At 40.9% G+C, this 23,128-nt stretch overlaps 1 protein-coding gene and 1 long non-coding RNA gene across 3 annotated transcripts; one reads left to right on the forward strand and one right to left on the reverse strand.

Annotated features, from left to right (window-relative positions):
* Positions 1 to 1,312: 1,312 nt before the first annotated feature.
* Positions 1,313 to 8,227, forward strand: LOC136334498 (uncharacterized). Its single transcript, XR_010731165.1, has 3 exons — positions 1,313 to 1,522; positions 4,495 to 4,636; positions 8,114 to 8,227. It is a non-coding gene; the product is annotated as an uncharacterized lncRNA (long non-coding RNA).
* GPR65 (G protein-coupled receptor 65) lies at positions 7,088 to 22,877 on the reverse strand. 2 transcript variants are annotated; one of them, XM_066274785.1, is made up of 2 exons: positions 22,813 to 22,877; positions 7,088 to 8,672 (listed from the first exon to the last, which is right to left on the reverse strand). In XM_066274785.1, exon 2 carries the CDS (start codon positions 8,231 to 8,233, stop codon positions 7,232 to 7,234), a length of 1,002 nt encoding a protein of 333 aa, XP_066130882.1. In that variant the 5' UTR covers positions 8,234 to 8,672; positions 22,813 to 22,877; the 3' UTR covers positions 7,088 to 7,231. The 2 variants fall into 2 exon arrangements, with proteins under 2 accessions (XP_066130882.1, XP_066130881.1); XM_066274784.1 differs by lacking the exon at positions 22,813 to 22,877 and adding an exon at positions 15,092 to 15,150.
* Positions 22,878 to 23,128: the final 251 nt, after the last annotated feature.

The following is a 23,128-nucleotide window of genomic DNA, read 5'->3' on the forward strand; positions in this document are numbered from 1 at the left end:
CCTTCTCTCTACTTTCTGGCTTTTGAGAATCTGCTCACTAGTGACTCACAAATAATCTTGACTTCCTATTCCTAGCTGAAATTCACTCTTTTCCTGAAGCATTAAAACACACTGCTTCAGTTGACGGGCCCCTCGGGGTAGCAGTATGCTCTAGATTTGACAATATATCAGGGGAGCACTCACAAAAAAATTGCGTTATTTTATCTTCCTCTTGCAACATCTGATTGAGGGCTATAAAAAGAAACCCAAAGGCGCCAAAGTTTTGAATTTTTCCTGACAATTCCCCGCTGTGAGAATCTTTTCTGGAAGGCACTTTCTGAGTCCCAGGATGTAGCAGGGAACAGTGCGAGCTACCTCCAAGGAGGTCCACCTCACCTCTGCATCACACCTCCTCGGCCTGTTCAACATCTGCAACTTACATCACCTACGCTCCACATTCCGTTAGGACCCTGCGGGGTTCAAGAAAGAAAAGACCTGACTCCGATGTAAAGAGTAAGGAGGTTTATCTGGTTCGTGTAACTGCGATGTGTGGAGACTGATCACATCCTAGGACGCGCGACCCCAGTACTCTTTGGTTCCTGGAGTTCTCCTTCCTTCTTTCTGTTGGCTGTTTTGCCATCACAAAATGACCACAGAGATTCCAGGCATCCCATCTGCAGAGCGTACCCAGAGCAAAACAAAGAGCCTTTGTCCCAGCATTCTAAGCAGGTGAGGTCACATGCCCACCACTGAACCAATCAGGAGACCGGACTGCTTTCATTGACTTGACTTAGGTACATTGCTCCATTTCTGAAGTCAACAACCACATGGATTTTGAAGGGAATGTCTACCTGATACACAGGAGTCTGAGACATTATATGTCTTCTACTCAGTCTTTCAATGAGCCCTCTGTCCCCAAGATAGTCAGGGAGTCAGCCAAGAACCACTGAGATTCAAAGGACTGCTGAACGCTTAGATAATGTCATTATCACTGGTGATCTTTAGAGACTGGCGATCAAAGGACCCTCCTTCATTTTCTTAGCATATGTACAACCTCCCTGGTTTTATTGTGAACGTGAAAGAGGAGGACCGCCCGGGAATGACTGACTGAGGTGGAATCTTCAAGTTTTTCAACTGGAACGACAAATAGTTTCCAGGATTTCAGGAGCTGAACTCTGGGGTTAGGACAAAGTGTAAAACTGTACCATTCTTAGTTAGTTCCATTAGTTACCTTATTATTTATTCACCCAGTGAGCAATTCTGATTACGTTAACAGAATAGCCTTACCACTAGTCCTTTTAGGGGTCAGACAAGATGTGTAGAGCAAGAAAGAGAATCCGTGCTTAGTCCAGACCCTGCTTTGTCTTGACGAGCTTTTCATCCGAGGAGGACAGGGCTGGAAATGCACCAGGTCTTCCCGGCCCCTAGTCCTTTGGACAGCAGGGCGTCACATGCTTTTTTCTTGGGGGGACTGCCAAGCCAAGGAAACATGGAAGGGATTGCCCTGAAGATTAAAAACTGCAAGTGACATTTCCATGGGTGGGTGAGTATCATGGGAGAATATTTCTCATGCTATATATATTTAAAAACACCAATAAAGCCTACCGGGGTCACCAGTCATTACGTGCACCCTTCTGAAGATCCGCATTACTTACCTCTCCGCGGCATTTCTACAGAGGCACTTCTTAGTCGGCCATTGTAATCTTTGCATGTGCTCCATTTATCTGTCAGAAGAATCAGGATTTCTGAGTTAATCCATTATGAATAAGTGTCAATAGTCCCGGAGCCAAGACCGGAAATTTGAACAGGATTCTTTCAAAGGGATGTCCACAAGTTCAATCAAATCTCCAATGATGATCAATAAATGCTGAGAACTGAAGACAATAGTTTTCACAGCATTGACAAGTCAAGTCATTCTAGGGCAATATTTTTTTATTGTATTTAATTTGAAATTAATTGAGCACATATTTCCTAGATAACAAAATTTCTATTTTCATTCTAAAGCTTGTACTGAACAATGATATGAAGACTTCCCTACCTCATTCCTTTATATGGCTTGTTTTCTGATCACCTAATTGCAGCATTATTGAGAAATCATAGCCTATTTATTAAATATGTAAAAAGAATCCACTAGAGCTTAACAAAGGGCTTAATAAAATCACAGGCAGAAAAAAAATTGATTACGGACTATTATATATTTAATAATATGCAAATGCTATAAAATTAAAACATGATTGCATTACCATTTTTTGGAGAACAGATTTAAACAATTCAAAATAAAATCTAATTTTAACAATAATAAATTTGAAATTAAAAATCATACAGGCCCTGGCCGGTTGGCTCAGCGGTAGAGCGTCGGCCTAGCGTGCGGAGGACCCGGGTTCGATTCCCGGCCAGGGCACACAGGAGAAGCACCCATCTGCTTCTCACCCCTCTGCCGCGCTTTCCTCTCTGTCTCTCTCTTCCCCTCCTGCAGCCAAGGCTCCATTGGAGCAAAGATGGCCCGGGCGCTGGGGATGGCTCTGTGGCCTCTGCCCCAGGCGCTAGAGTGGCTCTGGTCGCAACATGGCGACGCCCAGGATGGGCAGAGCATCGCCCCCTGGTGGGCAGAGCGTTGCCCCATGGTGGGCGTGACGGGTGGATTCCGGTCGGGCGCATGCGGGAGTCTGTCTGACTGTCTCTCCCTGTTTCCAGCTTCAGAAAAATGAAAAAAAAAATCATACATATATTGAATTATATTTTGACTTTTATAAAGTAATCTCATCATAGCAGACAAAATTGCAAACAGCTTGTAGCTCAAATGTTTTGTTTCTATTTATGTGAAAGCTAGTATTTTTTTTATATGAGTAAAGTAAATAAAGGACAGGTCACCAATATTATACCTACAATCTTGCAGAAATTATACAATTTAGCCTATGTTCTCTTATATGTGGATTGACTGATTTTAACAGGCTGGAAAAAAAATATTGAAATGACATGGAGTTTAAACCAAGTGAAATGATCTGATTTTCAGAGATCAGAGAAATAAATAATGCAAACTGAATTCCAGCATTCCTCCCCATTCATTACTGATTCATAGGAGATATTGCTAAATTGTTTCTTGGAAAGAAAAATGTGACCCTAAGCTACTCTTTGCTCTTGGGGAGTGGCAGTTGGCCATGAACTTTGAAGTTCCAAATAGAACGTGATCGACACCTAGTGGCCACAGACAGGGTCCCTGCGGGATTTTTCTTGATCAGCCCGGAATGATGTAGTAGGAAAGGGATCTTTGGAGGAGAGGAATCTTAACTCCCACATCACTTCCCCTCACCCAAATTTGACCTAATTTTGACATCATCAGCTTATTCCTGCAAACAAAGGGCATTCTGTTAATACCATGAACTGACGCTGTGCTCCATCTTTAAGATGTATGAAATGCCAAGCAATAATAAAAACAAGTGGTCAGCAATTTTTTTACTTGAATTGAATCAGGTGTTTATACTATATAAAAAAAAATTAAACAAGACATTCCTGCCTCCTTTTACATTAACCTTCTGTTATTGTCTCCCAAAGACATTTGCTCAGGAGATGTAAATAAAACATCTCGATCAAAACCGAATTTTTTCAGAATAGTAGAGTAATGAAAAACAATGTAGATGTTTTCTCACCGCAGTTCCGTTGGCAGCCACTTTTGGCTGGGAGAGAAAGGAGGGAGGAAGGGTATAGAGAGGGAGAATCTTAGTAATGTGTTTTCCCCCTCTCCGTTGCTGAGTTAGTAAACAAGAAAATAAAAACACCCACCTGGTACCTCATTTCAGAAGTATAGGGGGGTAATGTGTGTTCTACTAGTTGGTATTAGATATTACAAAACAGTATAAACATGTACTAAAAGAGACCAGGGATTTTTGTTTGTTTATGTGAGATGGGGCAAGTTGTTCATGTGTGTGTCTATGAATATGTATTTGTGTGTGGGTGTGTCTGTGGGAAGAACAGCCTTCTTATTCATGGCAGAGTCACCGGATGGACCGAGACAAAGAAGGCTATTATCACAAAGGCTTCCTAGGAGAGGGTGTTATTGTAGCTGTTGGGTTTCCATAGCAACTTGTGGATGGGTTTAGCCAGAAAGGATCAGGGGCCCAATATATAAATGACAGAATGATGACAGTGATAACTAGCAAAAAGAAGCCCAGAGCAAGATAAAAACGCTATAAAAAGAAATGCCGATATGCTGTGTATCGCAAATTCTATTTTATAATTGGTATGTCAGTTTAAAAATAAAGTTCACAAGGTCAACAGAGGTAATTGGTGAATAACTATTAATTTGATCATGACATTGAAGAATAGAAATATAAGGTCTTGGGAAGAGTGTTCACTTAAATTTTAAAGAGAAAAAGAAATAGATGAGGTTGGAAAAGCAAATTCACTGAGGATGTGCCTGGGAAGATGATGCTGAACAGTTATAGTATGAACCAAATATAGCGGCTGTTTTGTTTGTATTTCTTTTTTTTTAAAAAGATTTTATTTATTCATTTTTAGAGAGAGAGGAGAGAGTGAAAGAGAAGAGGGAGAGGAGCTGGAAGCATCAACTCCCATATGTGCCTTGGCCAGGCAAGCCCAGGGTATCAAACCGGTGAGCTCAGCATTCCAGGTCGACGATTTACTCACTGCGCCACCACAGGTCAGGCACTTGTTTATATTTCAAGTTCTTCCTCACCCCTGAAGCTTCCCCAGACTAGGCAGGGGAAAATGGAGGTTTTTACCTCTCTGTACTCAGTCCCTTCACTGACCTATCCAAGGGTCTAACTGAGTTAAGTTAAAAACAAACATTCTTAATAAATAAATGACAAAAAGTGGAAACAAATTAAAAATGGATATTTACCAGTGTGTTTATGATAATGTCCTGCATGTGCCTCCTCAAAACTGTAAACTCCTACCGACAGGCCCTGAGGATGTTCCACAGAACCAGGCACAATAAAGGACCTTAACGTACCTTAGTGCAGTGGTCCTCAACCCCCGGGCCGTGGACCGGTACCGGTCCGTGGGCCATTTGGTACCGGTCCGTGGGCCATTTGGTACTGGTCCACGGAGAAAGAATAAATAACTTACATTATTTCCGTTTTATTTATATTTAAGTCTGAATAATGTTTTATTGTTAAAAAATGCCCAGATTCCCTCTGTTACATTCGCCTAAGACTCACTCTTGATGCTTGTCTCAGTCACATGATACATTTATCCATCCCACCCTAAAGGCCGGTCCGTGAAAATATTTTCTGACATTAAACCGGTCCGTGGCCCAGAAAAGGTTGGGGACCACTGTCTTAGTGGATGCATTTAACCACCGGGAGGAAGGAACCATAGTGGCGCATGCAAGACACAGCTCCTGCCCACCCACTTTGCTGCATTCCTCCCCACAGCGTCACCTGGGGGATTTTCTATCTCTAGGGTAGCTGTCCACTAATCCTGACAAAGGTGAGAACAGTAATAATGTACCTTAAGAAGTCTTATCAAAATTGACAAAATGTTTTTACGTCTGCTCATTAAAAGCAAGTGTAACATGGGTCCCTGCAGTTTATAGAAACTGGGCCTCAGGGAGAGCACAGAAATGTTTGAGGTCAAACATCTCCAACGTAAGTGGATCTGCAGTGTTGTAATCTAGGTCTTTCGACAACAGGTGATGAAAGCTGCAATGTCTTCTTCCTTTCAGAAATGCTTTCAATGTAATGGAGAACTTTAATCAAGAGCTTAAAAGGCCTTTCAAAACTCAAGGATTACCTTCTCAATGTTGGGAGTATTGATAGCTTTGTCCTAAATCATCTGATCATTCTCCCAACATAGATTCTCCATGATTGGCTCCATTCTGATAGGAAGGATAGGCTGCTCGAAGGTTTGGCAACCTGGGTTATCATGGAACTCATCTCACAACATCTTAAACCAATGGTTTTTTGTATTTTTTTTCTTAAAGAGACAGAGAGAGTCAGAGAGAGGGATAGATAGGGACAGACATACAGGAATGGAGAGATATGAGAAGCTTCAATCATTAGTTTTTCATTGCGACACAGTTGTTCATTGATTGCTTTCTCATATGTGCCTTGATCATGGGGCTACAGCAGACTGAGTAACCCCTTGCTTGAGCCAGTGACTTTGGGTCCAAGCTGGTGAGCTTTGCTCAAACCAGATGAGTCCATGCTAAAGCTGGCGACCTCATGGTCTGGAACCTGGGTCCTCCACATCCCAGTCCGATGCTCTCTCCACTGCGCCACTGCCTGGTCAGGCAAACCAATGGTTTTGTTGTTAATCGTTGGGTAGAACATTCTTATTCAAGGTGCCACACATATATATTTGCTATACCTCTTCATATTACCAACAGAGAGAAAATCTTAATCAGTTCTCAGTAACAGTTTAATTACTGTCTACATGATTTATCATATTCCTCAAGGTATTAATTAATAAAACAACTCTTCTTTTTCCCCCTCTTCTTGACCAAAATTCAGTAACTATCCTGAGCAACTCTTCATGCAGATGTCTTTAGCATGCCTAAAAAAATAGTAAAAATATTAGAAAAAGGAACTAAATAAAACCAAGTATGATCTGAAAGAAGTAAAGAAGGTCTCTGAATAGCCGAAGGAGTTTTCACAAAGCTCACACGCTTTATATTGTGGGAATAGCCTTCAGATAGTCACTATGGGCCTGCTTACTTTTCCTTCATAGTAAAGTGACTAGGTTTCTGAACTGATGTGAGCTTAGCAAAGTCTCATCAGACCATAGTTTTTGTAACCCTCGTAATAAATACAAAACAGTCTATAGAGTGGGCTCAATAAATATTTAGTAATGAGTGAGAGGATCAACAGCAGTATTTTGTAGTTTGGGTTGTTAAAGGCAAGTACATAGAGTTGGGAGAAGTTATAGCTGACAGCCTGAAATCTGTAGAAAGAGCGATAAAAATAATAAAAATAATAAAAAACCAGACATAAAGGTCACCGAATTAAAGACATACGGCACTGCATGTCTTACTATAACCTCTGAGGGATTACAGCACAGATACTGAAACAACTGCCAGCAATAATAACGATCCTGAGTCATTAGAAAAATATTAAATTTTGTTTAATACTCATTTAATAAAACTCAGGGAACTGTACAATACATTAAAATATTTCCATTAGAAAGGATATTAAAATATTCACTCAACTGGAAAACCTCTCATGCTAGGTTTCCTTTTCAAAATGTAATCATGATGATATCACATTGTGTACCGTAAAAAAAAAATTCCTTGGGTCTATTCCAGGATGTCTAACTCCATGGTATCTTTCGTAGACATAGAAAGTATGCTTTTTCTTTGTCTCTGTGATTTATTAAGCTGCCCAGTACAAAATTTTAATATAGTCCACATATCAGATCTTCCTGTTTCAGTTACAAAACAGTACAGAAGGGGATCAGCAACACAATTTAAACTCGTTAATGCAACTGTGATTCTATATATTTTATAAGTCTGCTTCCCAGACTCTTGGTCCAACTGAGACTCTACAATGCTGCGAATTAGCAACATTACATGAAAAGGAGTAAAGCACAAGAAAAAAGTCAATGTGATACTAATGAGCAGTCTTATGATTCTTCTCTTTTCACTGTTCTCTGTGGCTTGATTATGCTGCACCGCGTGGTAAACTTTCTGGTTGCAAACCATCATGATGACCAAAGGTACTGCATAACATGTACACGTCCTAAACAAGTTGAACTTAATTTGCCATGGTTCCAAAGGGTATTTGTCATAGCATAGAGTAAAAGCAGACTTGTTGGCACCACAATATTCTTTTGCCGTCTCATCTTCCCACAAGATGACAGCATTGAAGATGGTCTCCACTACCCATATGGACAGGCTGATCATGAGCGCAAATCTTCTTGTTCTTAGGAAATAAAACTTTAACGGGTAGACAACTGCTAAGTACCGGTCGGCCGCAATGCAGGTGAGGAAGGCCGTGCTGCTGTAGAAGTTCATATACATGAAGAAGGCACATGCCTTGCACAGGGCGGGGGAGAAATGCCAGTCGTCTTTATTCCAGGTGTAATCAATCCACAGAGGGAGAGTGAGCGCATAGAACAGATCTGACAGGGAGAGACTGAAGAGATAAACTCCCAATTCGTTGTCTTTCTTTGCTTGCAGAAAAGACACGCAGAGTGATCCAATGTTGGCTGGAATGCTGACAATCACCACAAAGATGTACACGATTGGAAACAAATAGTGATCCAGGTCATGCTGCTCATCCACACACGTGCCGTTCATCGTTTTTTTCCCTTTTAATGTAGCAAATTACACTAGTTCTCAGACGCTGAACAGCAAAGTAAGTCTTGCCTCGTCTTGTTTGTTCTCAACACCTAATTCTCTTTTACTAAGATGTCTTCAATTATTGTTTGCTCCGAGAATTCTGACTAATTCATCAAGCGTTTAAAGAATGGATGTAGATCACTTTCTACACAGATTATCAATGACGCGAAGTCGGAATCGTGGCAGTTAGCTCGAGTGGCCAGTTGGTGTTGGTGAGCCAGCGTCCATGGGTTTACCATCACAGAATGCTGATGAAGAACCCGTGAGGATCAATTTTTTAAAGACTGTTGCCTCCAGTTTGGTGTCCGTCGTGAAACTTGGGAGGTTACTGCAAACACGTATACGGATGGCTTTATATTCACAGAGCTGGCCACCCCTTTTTAAAATGTCCTTGTTTCTGTAATAAAAGATAAACTAGAAGAGTTTAGATGTTTAAAAGCTACATCATGATCTTGAAACAATCTTCTTTTATTCCATTTATTAGAGATATCAAAAATGCATTAAATTACAATAAAGGTGTTTTTAAAGGCAACATGATCTAATTGACTTCAATAAGTAAAATCAAGCTGAGATAGTTTACCTAGAATTATCCAAGGGATGCAAGATTACAGGGAATTGTATTTCACATTAGACCAGATCTAAGAACATAAAACTAAACTTGTAAAGTCATCTTAAGAGCTAATAAATAAGATGGCAAATCCATTGATTTGTTTGTAATTAGTAAATGCTTTTGAGTGTACGATAAGCTATATGGTTGTATGATTTCAATTTTTTTTTAAAAAATATTTTATTTATTGATTTTTTTTAGAGAGAGAGGAGTGAGAGAGAGAGACAGAGAGAGAGAGAGAAGGGGGAGGAGCAGGAAGCATCAACTCCCATATGTGCCTTGACCAGGCAAGCCCAAGGTTTCGAACCGGCGACCTCAGTGTTCCAGGTCGACGCTTTATCCCACTGCGCCACCACAGGTCAGGCCTGATTTCAAATTTTTAACTTTGCATGCATTCTGGATATAAAGCATTTTCAAAATCAGCTTATTTACCAAGGTAATACTGTCACAAGAAATTTTATATAGTATTTTAAGTTACTGCAGCTTACTGAACCTTCGTAAAGGATTGGACAACACTACCTCTTGTCTTTCCTTCGCTTCCTTTGTGCGCTAACTCATTGTATCATTCTGATACTCTTGTGAAATAAGTGGCAGAATGTTCTCAGTTCTGGTTAAAATCTTGTGACCATCATTTTCCTCCTTTATACCTGATTATTTATTTGGTTAGTTTTTTTAAAATAAAGGTTTGATATTACAGGTTTATATAGGAATCGAGAATCCATCCTTCTCTCTGTACTGGAGTAGAGAAATACTTCTGTTTATCTTTCTTTGCTGGTGGTCCCCACTGGTGGCTAGGTGATTTATCTGATGGGGATTTTCACAGAAAGTTTTATAAAGTCACTAGGCAAGAGGAGGATTCTCCTTCCTATGTGCTGTGGGGCATAGACCAGATCAAAGGCCCTCTGTTCCAAGTGTCACTAAGCCCTAAGCACAAAAGAGACTTGTCATCCCAAGGCACAAGGATTTTGATCATAGAGTAACCAAAATCCAGAGTGCATACTATAAATATGTCACTCTTAAAACAAAATGGAGAACTGAAATGCTCTAGTTTTGACACACCTAAAAATAGGCATAGAATGAGAAAAACAGCGGAATGTATTCCCCAGAGGGAAATAAAAAAATGTGATGGAAAAAGGAAGTGGGAGCTGAGGTCAGGGAGGTAAGTGAGCAGGAAAGCTCTGGATGCCCTGGAGGCCGATGGGGAGCTGGAGGAACCAGAGCCTGTGAGTGTAGAAACCTAGCAACGGAGCGTGGGCAGGTGCAGGTAGGAAGTAGTCTTGGGCAATCCCACACATGTTGGGATCCACGAGCCCCTGCCTTCAAGTGAAGGGTGAACTAGAAAATAAGCAAAGTAAACTAATAAACTTTACAGATATTTGCAGACAGCTGGGCAAGTTGGCAAGTTCGCTGTCTCAGCTTTGTTTCTATAAGGAGCTATCATTAAAAAAAAAACCTTGAGTATTTATTCATGGCCTCTGTCTGGTCTTCACTTGAGAACGGGGTCCAAGTCTACACTATTCAAATTTCAGGTTAATAATAAGTTAATACTGGATCTTCATTAGTCACTGGAGAAATACAAACTAAAACCACAGTGAGGTACAAATACACACTCACTAGAATAAATAAAACGAAAAAGAAAACACCAAGTGTTGGTGAGGATGTAGAGCACCTGGAACACATGTACTGTTGTTTGGGACACTGGCACTTGTGTATACCATGTGGCTCAGCAACTCTACTTCTAGGTGCATGCTCCACAGAAACACCTGCATGTGATTAGCAAAAGACGTGGTAGAATTAGAATGTTCACAATAGTACTATTGTATTGGTAAGATTCCTCAACTGGAATGCTCATTAGCAGCACAATGGATAAGTAATCTGTTGTCTATCAATACAATTGGAATCCGTATGTCAATGAAAATGAACAAATGATTGCTACATGCAATAGCATGGTTGAAATTCAGAAACATAATGCAGAGTGATAGAAAAAGGTAGGCACAAAAGAATATATACTGATTAAAAAACAGATCAAGTTAAATCTACACGGTCAGAAATCAGTGTAGTGGTTCACTTATCAAGGGCTAGATGTTCTGGGGACTGTATTAAATAGCATACATACTTGTAATTTATGTTTCACTAGAAATTTGTGCTATTTATTATAATCCTATATTACAAAGAGAGAGAGAGAGAGAGAGAGAGAGAGAGAACTGAGCCACATATGAAGCAATTAACCCCAAATGATCCTAGATTTGTTTTTTCTTAAGTGAGAAGTGGAGAGGCTGAGAGACAGAATCCCACATGTGCTCCTACCAGGATCCATCTGGCAGGCCCCTGGGCGATGCTCTGCCCATTTGGGGTGTTGCTCTTTTGCTTGCAACTGGGCTATTTTAGCACTGAGGCAAGGCCATGGAGCTATCCTCAGTGCCCGGGGACAACTGGTTCCAACCGAGCCATGGCTGTGGGAGACGAAGAGGGAGAGAGATAGAGAGAGAAGGCAGAAGGGGAGGGGGAGAAATGGAGAAGCAGATGAGCACTTCTCCTGTATGGCCTGACCGGGAATTGAACCCAGGACATCCACATGCTAGGCTGACACTCTACCAATGAGCTAACTAGCCAGGGTATGGTTCTAGATTATAATGCTAGACCTTCTTAAGTATTTTGCTTTTGCCTTTTTCTGCAAAAATACCTTAGAAATCAGAGGTATTTTTGAAACAATGCAGAGTAGCTTTTTTGAAAAGGAAGAGAATATTTTTTTATTTTCCATCTAAATAGTAGCACCAATCGATTGGCACAATTCTTCTAGCTATAATATTCTTAGTTAAATAAAATTACTTATGAATAATCATTTCTACAAATTATATATAAAATAACTCCACATTTTCTAGAAGATATCACTTTTATGTTCTCTATAAGACTACGTGCAATTGAAATAAATTTGTAAAACTCATTTCCCATCATGTCCTCACCCCAGTGACATTGTGTTGTTATATTGCCATATATCTGTCACGTTTTCTTTGAAAGGTTGAAAGTGTTTTTTTCCAACAATTTATAATGCAGATATTAACAATCTTAGATTGGCCTTTATTTTTCTTGCACTTGATTTTAGAAATAGATGGTTAGAAGGAACAAATATCCTGCTATCACACTAAGACATAACTATCTCCCAGCTCTCAGTCATGAGGCTGAATTTTAAAGTCTATTGTCTAGTTTAGGAATCCTCTGTGAATTGTTTTAAAGTTGAAATTATCTTTCACTACAGATAACTTGGTAGCGAAAAAATGTAAAAGAACTATTATGATGTCTATCTATCATCTCTCTCTATATATATCTATTATAAGTAGACAGAACCATTGTGCATTTCTCTTCCTCCTCAACAAAGCTGATCTGCATCACTACAGACAACCATGTAAGGTGTCATGTCAAACAGACAGCAAAAGGGAGAAACAGGTAGTGGTTACCTTTGGGAGGGGCTGGGTAGTGACTGAAAGAGGGCATTTTGGAACTTCTGAGGTTTTGTAATGTTCTGTCTCTTCATTAAGAGTGTTTATTCCATGAACAACTTCTGTTTATAAGAACTAACAAGCTGTACAGTTAAGATACGTGCATTTTTCTGTATCATGTTAATTGCAATTAAAAAGCTAAAATGTGGAATCAAAGGCTGTGTGAGATGAAATGTAAAGAATCTTAACAATCAAGATCTGTTTCTCCTGCAGAGGGGGCATACACGCCTTCCATAGTAAGGACATGATTTAACTTCCAATGCATTGAAACAAGAAAAAATAAAAAATATAAAAATAAATGCACCGAAAATAAAGATTTATTATGTGAAAAATAAATATTCTAAGCACCTGGCAGAAGTAAATGCAAATCCTCCCTCAAGGAGCTCCCCAACCCAGGCTTCAAAGAATTCTCACACAGATAGACTTCCAACTAATCCAAACTCATTAACACACACACACACACACACACACACACACACACACAGACAAAAAAGGGGGGAGATTAGTCACTCCATGTGAGATTCAGCAAAACCAAGACTGAGGACTACCAGACCCACGAAAGCTCTGGAGAGATGATTGATAGGCACATAACACAAACAAGTGGGGCTGACAGCTCTCTAGAACTGAAGAAGGACACGGAGTCTTCAAGTTTATGAAGCCCAGTGAATCCCAGCTATAATTTTAAACAAACAACTGAAGATGAAAATCTACACTCAGACACATTGCAATCAGGGGGCAGATCAACAAAAAACTAAGGAGAAAGAGCCACAGAGAAAAGAAGGCCTAGCTACAAAGGATAAAATTGAGACTGACAAAGGACTTCTCAATGGCCAGAATAAGAGAAACCAGAAGACAGCTGATTGACAGTTCCAAATTCCTAAGAAAATATAATGCTTACAAAAATTATGGGATATTTTATAGTTTCATATTAATTTTGAAATATCCTCTAATTTTGTGAGCAGTATATATGTCATCCTGTAACTATATACCTAACAGAACTAAATTCCAAAAGCAGGGCAAATACAAAGACATTTTCAGATAAACTGCCAGTGACAAATTTACCCCCAAAATCCTTAAGGAAGAAAGGATATAAATGAAGAAGGAAAATGACACTAGAACCAAGTCCGAGATGCACGAAGGACTGGATAGGCGACTGAGGACGGAACTCTGATGTGTGCGCAACATCACATCCATTACTAGGCTCTTCTGTCTAGGAGAACACCTGAACCATGAAAATATCCTTTTCTGGAACCAAGACTGAGAGAGCTGGGTGATGATCAGTGGGTGCCCCTCCCTCCTTTATTCATGCTACTCAATAAACATACCATCTTTCACTATACAAAAAAAAGGATGAATAAAATGGAAAGAATAATTTTAGGAGGATTTATAAAGTTCTCAGAGGAACAAGCTAGTTTCTTGTAGAAAGACTTTCTGTCTTGTCTGAAACAACCACAAAAGCAGAAGCTTTGATGAAGCAGATACCGGGTGTCTCTGGCAATGGAGGCAGTGGTTATGGGGGCTTGTGTGTTTCAGTGTGGGTTCTGGAGACTGAAATGCTTTCAGCAGTCCTCAGGGGATTCGTGACCCTGTGTGTTCCTTCAGCTCTCTAGTCTATTTCAGTTTTCGCAGGTGTAAGATAGGGAGGATCAAATGACATAACACATAAAGCAAAGTACCTAGCACATGGTAAGCCTTTCCTGTACATTAGATAATATTACTGTTTTAATGACAACACCGGTAGTCCATAGGTGTTCTTTATGCTGTCCCTTACATTTCCTAAGAGGAGGTCATCTTTGGCCATCTACCCAGAGCTTATTCGAGAAGTCAGAAGCTCTCCAAATGTAATATGTACAATAACATTTCACATGGGATCCCAGCTCTGCAGATAATAGTTGTTGAATTGATTTGTGTGAATCTGAGATTTTAATAGAAGACATAATTCATATCTGTCACACATCTTTTCAGATATTGTTTTGACTAATCAAACTTTGAGAAAAAATATTTTTAGAACCAGTTCTGAGAAATATGGATAAAAATTGATTTTTGTTTTGATGTTTACCAATTGCCAAAAGAAGATAATCCATAGAATATTAAAATATATTTGTTCCTAAAATAGTACAAGTCATTAATGATGATGGTCAAAAGATGAAATGTTTCCCTACAGTGATATAGGAAACATTTGGCTTTGTATATCATTTTAATAGCTACTTATTAAGACTCTAAGTTCCAGACACCGTGATACTCATTTATTAACTAAGAATTATTGATACTTATTGCTAATGAAAATATTATTTCCAAATTTCGCATTATTTCTGATGGTATAAAAAGTATCACTAGACCATTGCACTGATGAGGAAATGGTGCCAACTAATTCTACAGCCAGGACCTTTCTAGGCAATAGAGCTATTTTTCTAACCACTTAATTCAGTTTGCTAATATACTGCTTCCTGAAGAGCAAATGGAGTATAGACATTCCTCTTTTGAATATGGGTAGTTTTACCTAACTATTTGCAAAAGCAAATTTTGACATCCTTTTACCACTGCTCAGAGTAGAGGAAACCATGTGTCACCCTCCTTTCTCCTTTATAATACTCTGCATCACCACGCTTCTACAACCTGAACTAGACAAAGTGTCGCAAACATCACTGACAATCATCCAAAAGTGTGTCACCTACTTAAAAATCTCATTTCATTAAAAAGTTTTACACTTACCCATGTTTCTCGGAGTGATGATTTTGTCAACTGAGGAACCAGATACATCTGCTTGCATCAAAAGGAGAAACCCACATTGTTGAGGGAACAGGAAATTGCATTCACATTTCCTCCCAAAGCCAAAGAGGAAGCAGCACCCTTCACGAGAAGGTTGAACCTTATCCAAGTCTGAACCAAAAAAGTCTCCTAAATACTTTAAAATGGGTTTGATCTATTATTTAGTGTACTCTGATTTTTATAATTTGCCTTTTCTCTTTGCACCTCAATTACACTTGTGTACCACTCTTATATGGGAATTATTTAATAGAATATGTACTATAATTTATTTACTCATAGATTCATTTGTTATGTCAACAAATATACCTATTATACTCTTATTGCATAGTGCTGGGGGATATTTAGGAGCTGGTGATAGCCCATGGGAGCTTATCACCTAGTGCAGGAAAAAAGTGTGTGCAGTAATAACCATAGTACAATGGCAAAAAATAGATAAACACTCAAAGAGAGGTACTAAAAGGTAAGATGAGTCGCTAGATGCATGAGATGGATTCAGGGTGGTCAGCATCCTTGGTAGAGAAAGGGGGTGGGGTGCTAGGTGTGCACTGAGCATGTTTCATTGGAAATAACTAAGCTAAGGTAACCAGTTTTGTGAAGTCTTGTTCTTTGAAGGGACCAAGTGGATTAGCTATATAGTATTGTATTGTATTGTATTGTATTGTATTGTATTGTATAACCATTTTCTCCTTTGATTCTTGAAATAGAAGGCAATGATTGCTAACACTAGTTGAACTAACTAGTTTAGAGAAATCAATAATTTTAAGAAACGTGAAGATTTATTTGAGAATGACATGGGTTGTTATAAGGAAAACTCGTGCAGTGCTGGAACATGTGACAGTTGCTGCCAAACCTGTAAGTGGTTTAAAAGGAGTGAAATGAGCTCCTAGAACTTTTCAGATATGAGAGAGTCAGGTATCACTTTTGAACCTTGCCATCTTATACTTTTATTACAAATAAATGGGAACGTGTTACTTTAGAAGGATAGAATTAATTTAAGATGGAAATATTTAACTTAAAAATGTAATCAGGACACTGAGTCTATTTTTGTAAAAGAATATGAGAAGTTGTCATTGGTACTTTTTTTTAATTCTTCCCAAAGATAGAAAAGATGTCTTGTGATATAACCGTGACTTTTAATCTTGTGGTTATTTGGGATATAACAGGAATATAAAGGTTTTCTGTACTTCCTTTTAGATCTTTCACTGAGAATAATAGATGTAATAACATAATTTATAAAGTCCGTGAGAATTTGTAAAGTTATTGATCATATTGTAATGTAAAAATTCAGAATACTTTGTATTTTTACTGAAACAATGAAAACTTTACATATAATGTGAAAAACTAATAAGGAAATCCTTAAGCCTTTGCAAAAATGAAAGTAATGATTTCAGTTCACCTATGACTCAAATTCTCCTTTTTGCTAGGCTTTGCACATCTGCTTATCTGTTGCATCTACACATGTGCATTTCATGACTCTCATTATCTCCTGTGTTACCTAACTAGACTATACTTCTGCTTTTAAGAAAAGGTATTTTTCAAATAAAATATTTATATATTTTGCTCTTGAAAAAACGGGATGTAGTTAAAACACACAAGAAACACAAACTTTTACTTTTGATTGAATAGGAGAAATATAGTCCTGACCTATGTTGAAACATTGCCAATGCTACACAGTAAGACACTGGATAACTTTTTTTCTTTTGACAGAGACAGAGAGAGACAGAGAGTGGGACAGATAGGGATAGACAGACAGGAAGGGAGAGAGATGAGAAGCATCAATTCTTCGTTGTAGCACCTTAGTTGTTCATTGACTGCTTTCTCATATGTGCCTTGACTGGGGGGGAGGGGCTACAGCAGAGTGAGTGACCCCTTGCTCAAGCTAGCAACCTTGCGCTGAAGCTGTTGAGCCTTGCTCAAGCCAGCGATCTCGGTGTTTCAAACCTGGGTCCTCCACATCCCAGTCCGATGCTCTAGCCACTGTGCCACCATCTGGTCAGGCGACGCTTGATAACTTTTAATAAATTTGCTTTTTGTTTTGTCCAGAATATTTGGCAATATTGTATTTCCAACCACAGGGCAATCTAATGAAGAGTTGAAAATTTGAGAGCTGTTGAGTCTCTGTGATGTTTTGAACATCAAGGTGAGAAAAAGGCCAATTATTAATTATTCAAAATACCGCCTTTAGGGGTTTTTCATTTCTGGTGTGTCAGTTGTCTTGTCTCCTAACCACAGAATAGACACTCAACACTGGCCTGCAGCAAGGCACTGGACCACCCAAGTAGGAAAAGGGGACGAGAATGTGGTTCTGCCCAGTTTCCACTTCACCCTGTGGCTGAAAGTGCGAGAGCCTAATCCGCTGATGAAGGGCCCTTTGTGAGGCCACATTGTCTGTTTGGTGCAACTGACCAGTTAAAGCGACATTTTTTGCTTCCAAGAAGGAATTCTGGGTAGAAAAGTGGGGCATGGAGTGGTGGTGGTAGGGAGAAGACATTCCTCGGTTTTGAGTTTCAAAAGATTTAGGCAACTCAGGAGAAGAGAGGGGACTAGGGCACAGACAACATGCTTGTGAGAATCTCTCTTGAGATAAAGCAAAGTTTCCCACCCCCAAGAACAACAACAACAACAAAAAGTTTTCTCTGCCTGGAGGAGGTGGGGGTTAGGCTGTGAGAGAGGTACTCACGAGAGCTCAAATGTGGTGGTCTGAGACAGGGACCCTGCATCCTGACAGCCTGCATCCCTTCCCCAGCAAGCCCTGAGCTGTGGCTCCGCGAACAGCTACCCCAGATGAGCTGCATAGCCTGGGGAGGAGAGGGGACCTGTGTCTGACATCCAGGGTGGAGCCAGAGATGTGCTGAGACTCAAGAATATGGGTATGAGAGGCCTGGTACAGCCTCACCAAGTCCCCTGTGCCCAGCACATCACAGGCCAGGTAGAATGATTTCTGGAAGGTCCTGAGAAGCATGCAGAAGTGCTAGGAAGGCCTCAGCCCACTTAATTGTGCTTCCAGTGGCCTTATGTGTCATAGAAACAGCCTTGCAGCTACTGATGAGGGGCAGCTCAGGCGAATCTGCATGGGCTAACAACTTCAAACCAGAGTGAGGCCCTCTCAGGCCAGCACGGGTAGGCCTTGGGAAACAAGCCTGAGCTACTTAACCTTTCAGCCTTGGCAACGTACGAACTATGGATCTTGGATGATGTTATGGGTTGAATTGTCTAACCCTAGCACTCTGTGAAAATCCGTATGTTGAAGTCTTTCTTTTTTTTTGAAAGTGAGAGGTGGGGAGGCAGAGAGACAGATGCCCGCATGTGCCCAGACTGGGATCCACCCGGCAAGCCTACTAGGGGGCGGTGCTCTGCCCATCTGGGGCCGCTGTTCTATTGCTCGGCAACCAAGCTATTTCAGTGCCCGAGGCAAGGCAATGGCGTCATCCTCAGTACCTGGGGCCAAGTTTGCTCCAACCATTCGAGCCATGGCTGCGGGGGACAGGGTGGGGGGGGGGAGAAAGTGGCGGGTGGAGAAGCAGGTGGTCTCCTCTTCTGTGTGCCCTGACCGGGAATTGAACTCAGGACTGCCACACTCCAGGCTGATGCTCTACCACTGAGCCAACTGGTCAGGGCTCATATGTTTAAGTCTTAATCCCTAGTACCTTACATTTTACCTGTATTTGAAGACAAGGCATAAAAGATGTGATTAAGTTAAAATGAAGCTAATAGCATAGGCCTTAATCTACTATGACTGGTGTCCTTATAAGAAGAGATTTGGACGTGCAGAGAGACAGGAATAGGCATCACACAGAGGAAATACCATGTGAAGACACAGAGGGAAGGCAGCCATCTGCAAGCCAAGGAGAGAGGCCTCAGGAGAAAGCACACTTACTGACACCTTGGTCTTGAACTTCCCAGCCTCCAGAACTGTGATAAAATACGTATCTGCTGTTTAAATCACCCAGGCTGTGGTATTTTGTTACAACAGCCCAAGAACACCAATACCGTTGGGACCCAGAGGAAGGGGAGGTTGGACCCTGAACTGACTGTGACTAAGTTTCCACCACCTTGGCAGAATGGGGGACTGAGACAGAATTTCCGTTGAATTACAGGAAGATAAAGACTGTTCTATTGCTTGCATCTGAGGTTATGTCCTGAGATTGGAATCCATAGGGTTAAGATGACACCTTTTCAACAGGCATTTGCTAAGCCTTTGCATAGGACTATTGGGCAAAAAGTCTTGTTCTCATTCCTTGGGTCTTGAGAGTTCTGCCTTCAGGCTTCCTTTCTACAAATGCACATATTCCTGGGGGGGCGGGTAGCACATTAAGTTGTCAGGTGAAACCTTGTTGGCTGCTACACTACGAACAAGCTTCCGGGGATCCGTTTACACCAGTTCTCCAAGTATGGTTCTTGGAGCAGCAGCATTAACGTCACCTGGGAAAGTGTGTGAACTATAGTTCTTGGTCTCACCCCAGGCCCAGGGAGGCAGAAGCTCTGGGGTTAGAGTCCAGCGAGCGATTCTGATGCTCCAAATTTTGAGAATGATGGGTGCCTGAGTGTAGACTGTGAGAGGCGGGGAACAGGGCCTCTGTAAAGGGGGGAGGGTGGCAACGCTGTGTTCAAGTTCTTGTCTGTTTTGGATACTTTAACACGATTGTCTTTTCAGTAGTAATTAAAGTGCCTTATGCATCATTGTACCATTAGTTCATTTGACTTCACCTTAAAAAAAAAGAGCTAATACAGCCTCTCATTTCAGATTGGTAAATGTTTTTGATTTCAAGGTTAAGTCGGAACATGCTTAAATATAGTAATAGGTAAAATGGGGGTGTGTTATCAAACTAAAGACTAGAGTCTTTAATATCCTACGCACCTTTTTAGAAGCTATAATATATATTTCTTATTACCTGTAAGTTATATAACTTTAATGCCTTTATTATGCCCATTTATTCAAAGAACAGCCAAATGTTAAGAAGATTATTCACTTCAAATAGTTCCCTCTGATGTATTGTGGGTGTGCAGACTGCTGATTAGCTTAATTTTTGAAGTCAGGATAATAAGTCTAAGTTCTTGTGGAAGTGTCTGTTCTGTCAAGCTTGCTTATGGTGAGGATAGCCAGCTGATAGTTTAAGATCTCAAAAGTGTTTCAGGAATCTAGGTTTTGTCAAGGCATACATTAATACCTAAGGATGTATAATCCAAAGGATAGGGCAAGGAAGAGATACAGATGATTGGCAAGAAATTGAGTTAGCTGGGACAGAGTAATTAGGGACAGACAGGAGGGAAGATCTGGAGCCTGCATTAAATTGGTGTGGGTTCTGTGGCCTCCGGACTGGTGAAGGTTATGTTACCCAGAGCTATGGGTATTATTAAACTCCATAGAATGAACAGAGCAGAGATTATCATGAAAATCCAACAGTGATAGGAATACCCGCAATTTTGTAAAAAATAATGCTAATCTTTCTTCTCCCCACTGCTTTTCAAGAGGATGTTAAAATATCTTTGCATGTGCAGCAATTGAGTTGAGTGATTGAGTATTTAGTGTTTTATGATGCCCATTTCTTTCAATAAGATCAGTATTAGGTACTGCAACATTTAATGCTACATCACGAGTGGTTTGCTAAAATGCAGCAGAGGGATGTGTAGTGATTTTAAAATATGTTCACAAGTTCTCTGACATGCCTACTTTCAAAAGGAAACGCCTAATTTCCTTCACCTTGAGCGCTATGTGGTACAGTGGTGTGCTATGTTGGAAGAGAAGTCAGAGGCAATGCCGTGACTTCTTCCTCCTTTATCTCCTCCATTACTTGGTCTGAGGGAAGTCAGCTCCCAAGTCATGATAAAAGGCGCACATGTGATCACTTGTGTGACCACCATTTCTGTTTTTTCTCATGTCTCCTTCTTGGCTTGTATTTCTTACTTTTTTATTAGAAAATTCTGTTTGCAATGGTTTCCTGAGCATGGAATGTAAATTTGGAACATGAGACATTTTCTCTAGTAAGGAATTACTTTGGTATGTGAACCAACAGGAACTAATGGTTTGTCCTGGAGGCAAGGCTACTTTATCTATTAAATATTTTGTTTGCTCTTGTGCAGATCTCACACATTGCACAAATATCTGTGGCTTGCCTTCCAATTAAAAGGTGCAACGATGCACTAGGATGACTAATGCTGGGTACAGTTTCAACTTCCTAATTTCATGTATATGGAATTTTCCCCTATTATCACCTTGGTACTTCCCTTCTAGTGACATTATGATTTGTATGTTATATGTGTATCATAGAAATAAAATCCCAGTGTTGGTAGGAAGCTTAACATTCACTTGATTTATCATCCTTTTCTTCATCTACTGGTGCTCTAGCTCATGCTTACCATACTGTGTTAGAACAGATGGGTCAGACTGAGTCCTGAGAAGGTACATCTATGGAAGCCGGTTAGTTACTGACTTGTATCACAGAATGGTAGAAGTAGGGGTGGTAGTGTTCAGAAATGTGCGGTACTGGGGTAAAAATAGAAGAACAAAGTGATTCATATATAGGGGACTGTTGGGCAGATAAAATATATTATACTCACTTTGTTAAAGATGGCGCTGCCCACATGGAAGCCCGTCGCCCAGGTGATTACTTGGGATGGGAGTGATTATGTTAATATGTGTTGGGGGAGGGCTTTCACGCCAAAAGGTTTTAAAGGAAAAGAGATCACGTTGTTTGGGAGAAGAGTGATTACGTTCTAGTCTAGGAGGAGCCCATGCTGTAGGAGGGCAGAGAAAGGAGAGCAGAGAGAGGCCACGTGGAGGAGGCCAGGAGAAGCAGCCAAGATGGTGGAGTACTGAAGGAGAAGCCAGTTTGTGCACAGTTTGTGCAGAAAGGAGATGGGGAACAGGTGAATGAGACTGGTGAGGTCAGAAACCTTTGATTCTAGGAAACTCAGATAAGTCAGTGGCTTTGGGAGCCCTGAATGGAAAGGGAAGTGTTTCCTACTGTGTGTATTTCTTGCCCACCGGGTGCAAGAAAATGGCCCACCAGTTCTTGGCTCCATTGTTTCATACCGTCTGTCCAAATCTAATGTGAACCAGCATGGGCCAGGCGGCTGTGATGGTGGCCGTGGCTACTGGCTTTACAGGGACGATGTAACTTATCCTAATAGAACCCTTTTGAGGGTTTTATTATTTTTATAACTTATATTGGGACAATAGACACAGCTGGGGCTGTCCATGGGAAACCAGGTTAGACCTACAGTAATTTAAGAAGATAGAACGATAATAGCTGCTTTCTCTGCAGCCTCTCTCTCTTCAGTTTGCTCTACTATCAAGGAAATCAGAAATCTCAGTCCAATGCTGGATGTGGCAGAAACCCCACGACAATTCACAATGTCCCTGCCAATTTAGGGTCATCTGTCTGGAATCATGTCAACGAGCAGTGGAAGCTAAAAGCTAAATACACAGTGACAGAATAGAGAACCTTGTCATCTAACGTTTGCCAAGCGTGTAACACATTCAGCTAAAATTTACCGAGCGCCTATTGCCTTATTTGTATTGCATTTACCACGCGGCTGGTCTTCCTGCCTCCTCTTACATGAGAGGAAACAGGCTCAGAAGGCTATGTGACTTGACCATGATGACAGCTAAACCGGGGCTTGGTCAGGGGCTGCAAGACCGTCGGTCAACCTACAATACTTACTTGCACTGCTACGTGCTAGATGCGCCCTAAAATGCTGGTGGGGGTCACAGTAGGCCCTTCTACCCAGTTGCCTTGGCAGGCCTTGCCCATCCCCTGCCTTTCGCTAAAGCGCTCTAGCAGGGAGGATCAGAAAAGGCAGCGAAATCAGCACACGTGAAGGCAGGAACTCGACCCTATACAGGGAGCCACCGGAACAGGTTCGCTCTGCTGTCCCACAACAGTACGGGGGCTGCACAGGCCAGAACTGTGGCCCACACCCACCATGGCGGCGAAGGCGTCAGCAGCCTCCTGCCCTTTTCCATCACGGCGGCGACCG

This window comes from Saccopteryx bilineata, chromosome 4 (genome assembly GCF_036850765.1).
Source record: "Saccopteryx bilineata isolate mSacBil1 chromosome 4, mSacBil1_pri_phased_curated, whole genome shotgun sequence".
NCBI lineage: Eukaryota > Metazoa > Chordata > Mammalia > Chiroptera > Emballonuridae > Saccopteryx > Saccopteryx bilineata.

What these genes read in the sequence shown, in the direction of transcription:
- GPR65 (XM_066274785.1), bottom strand. Translation starts at nt 8,233, where the DNA reads ATGAACGGCACGTGTGTGGATGAGCAGCATGACCTGGATCACTATTTG.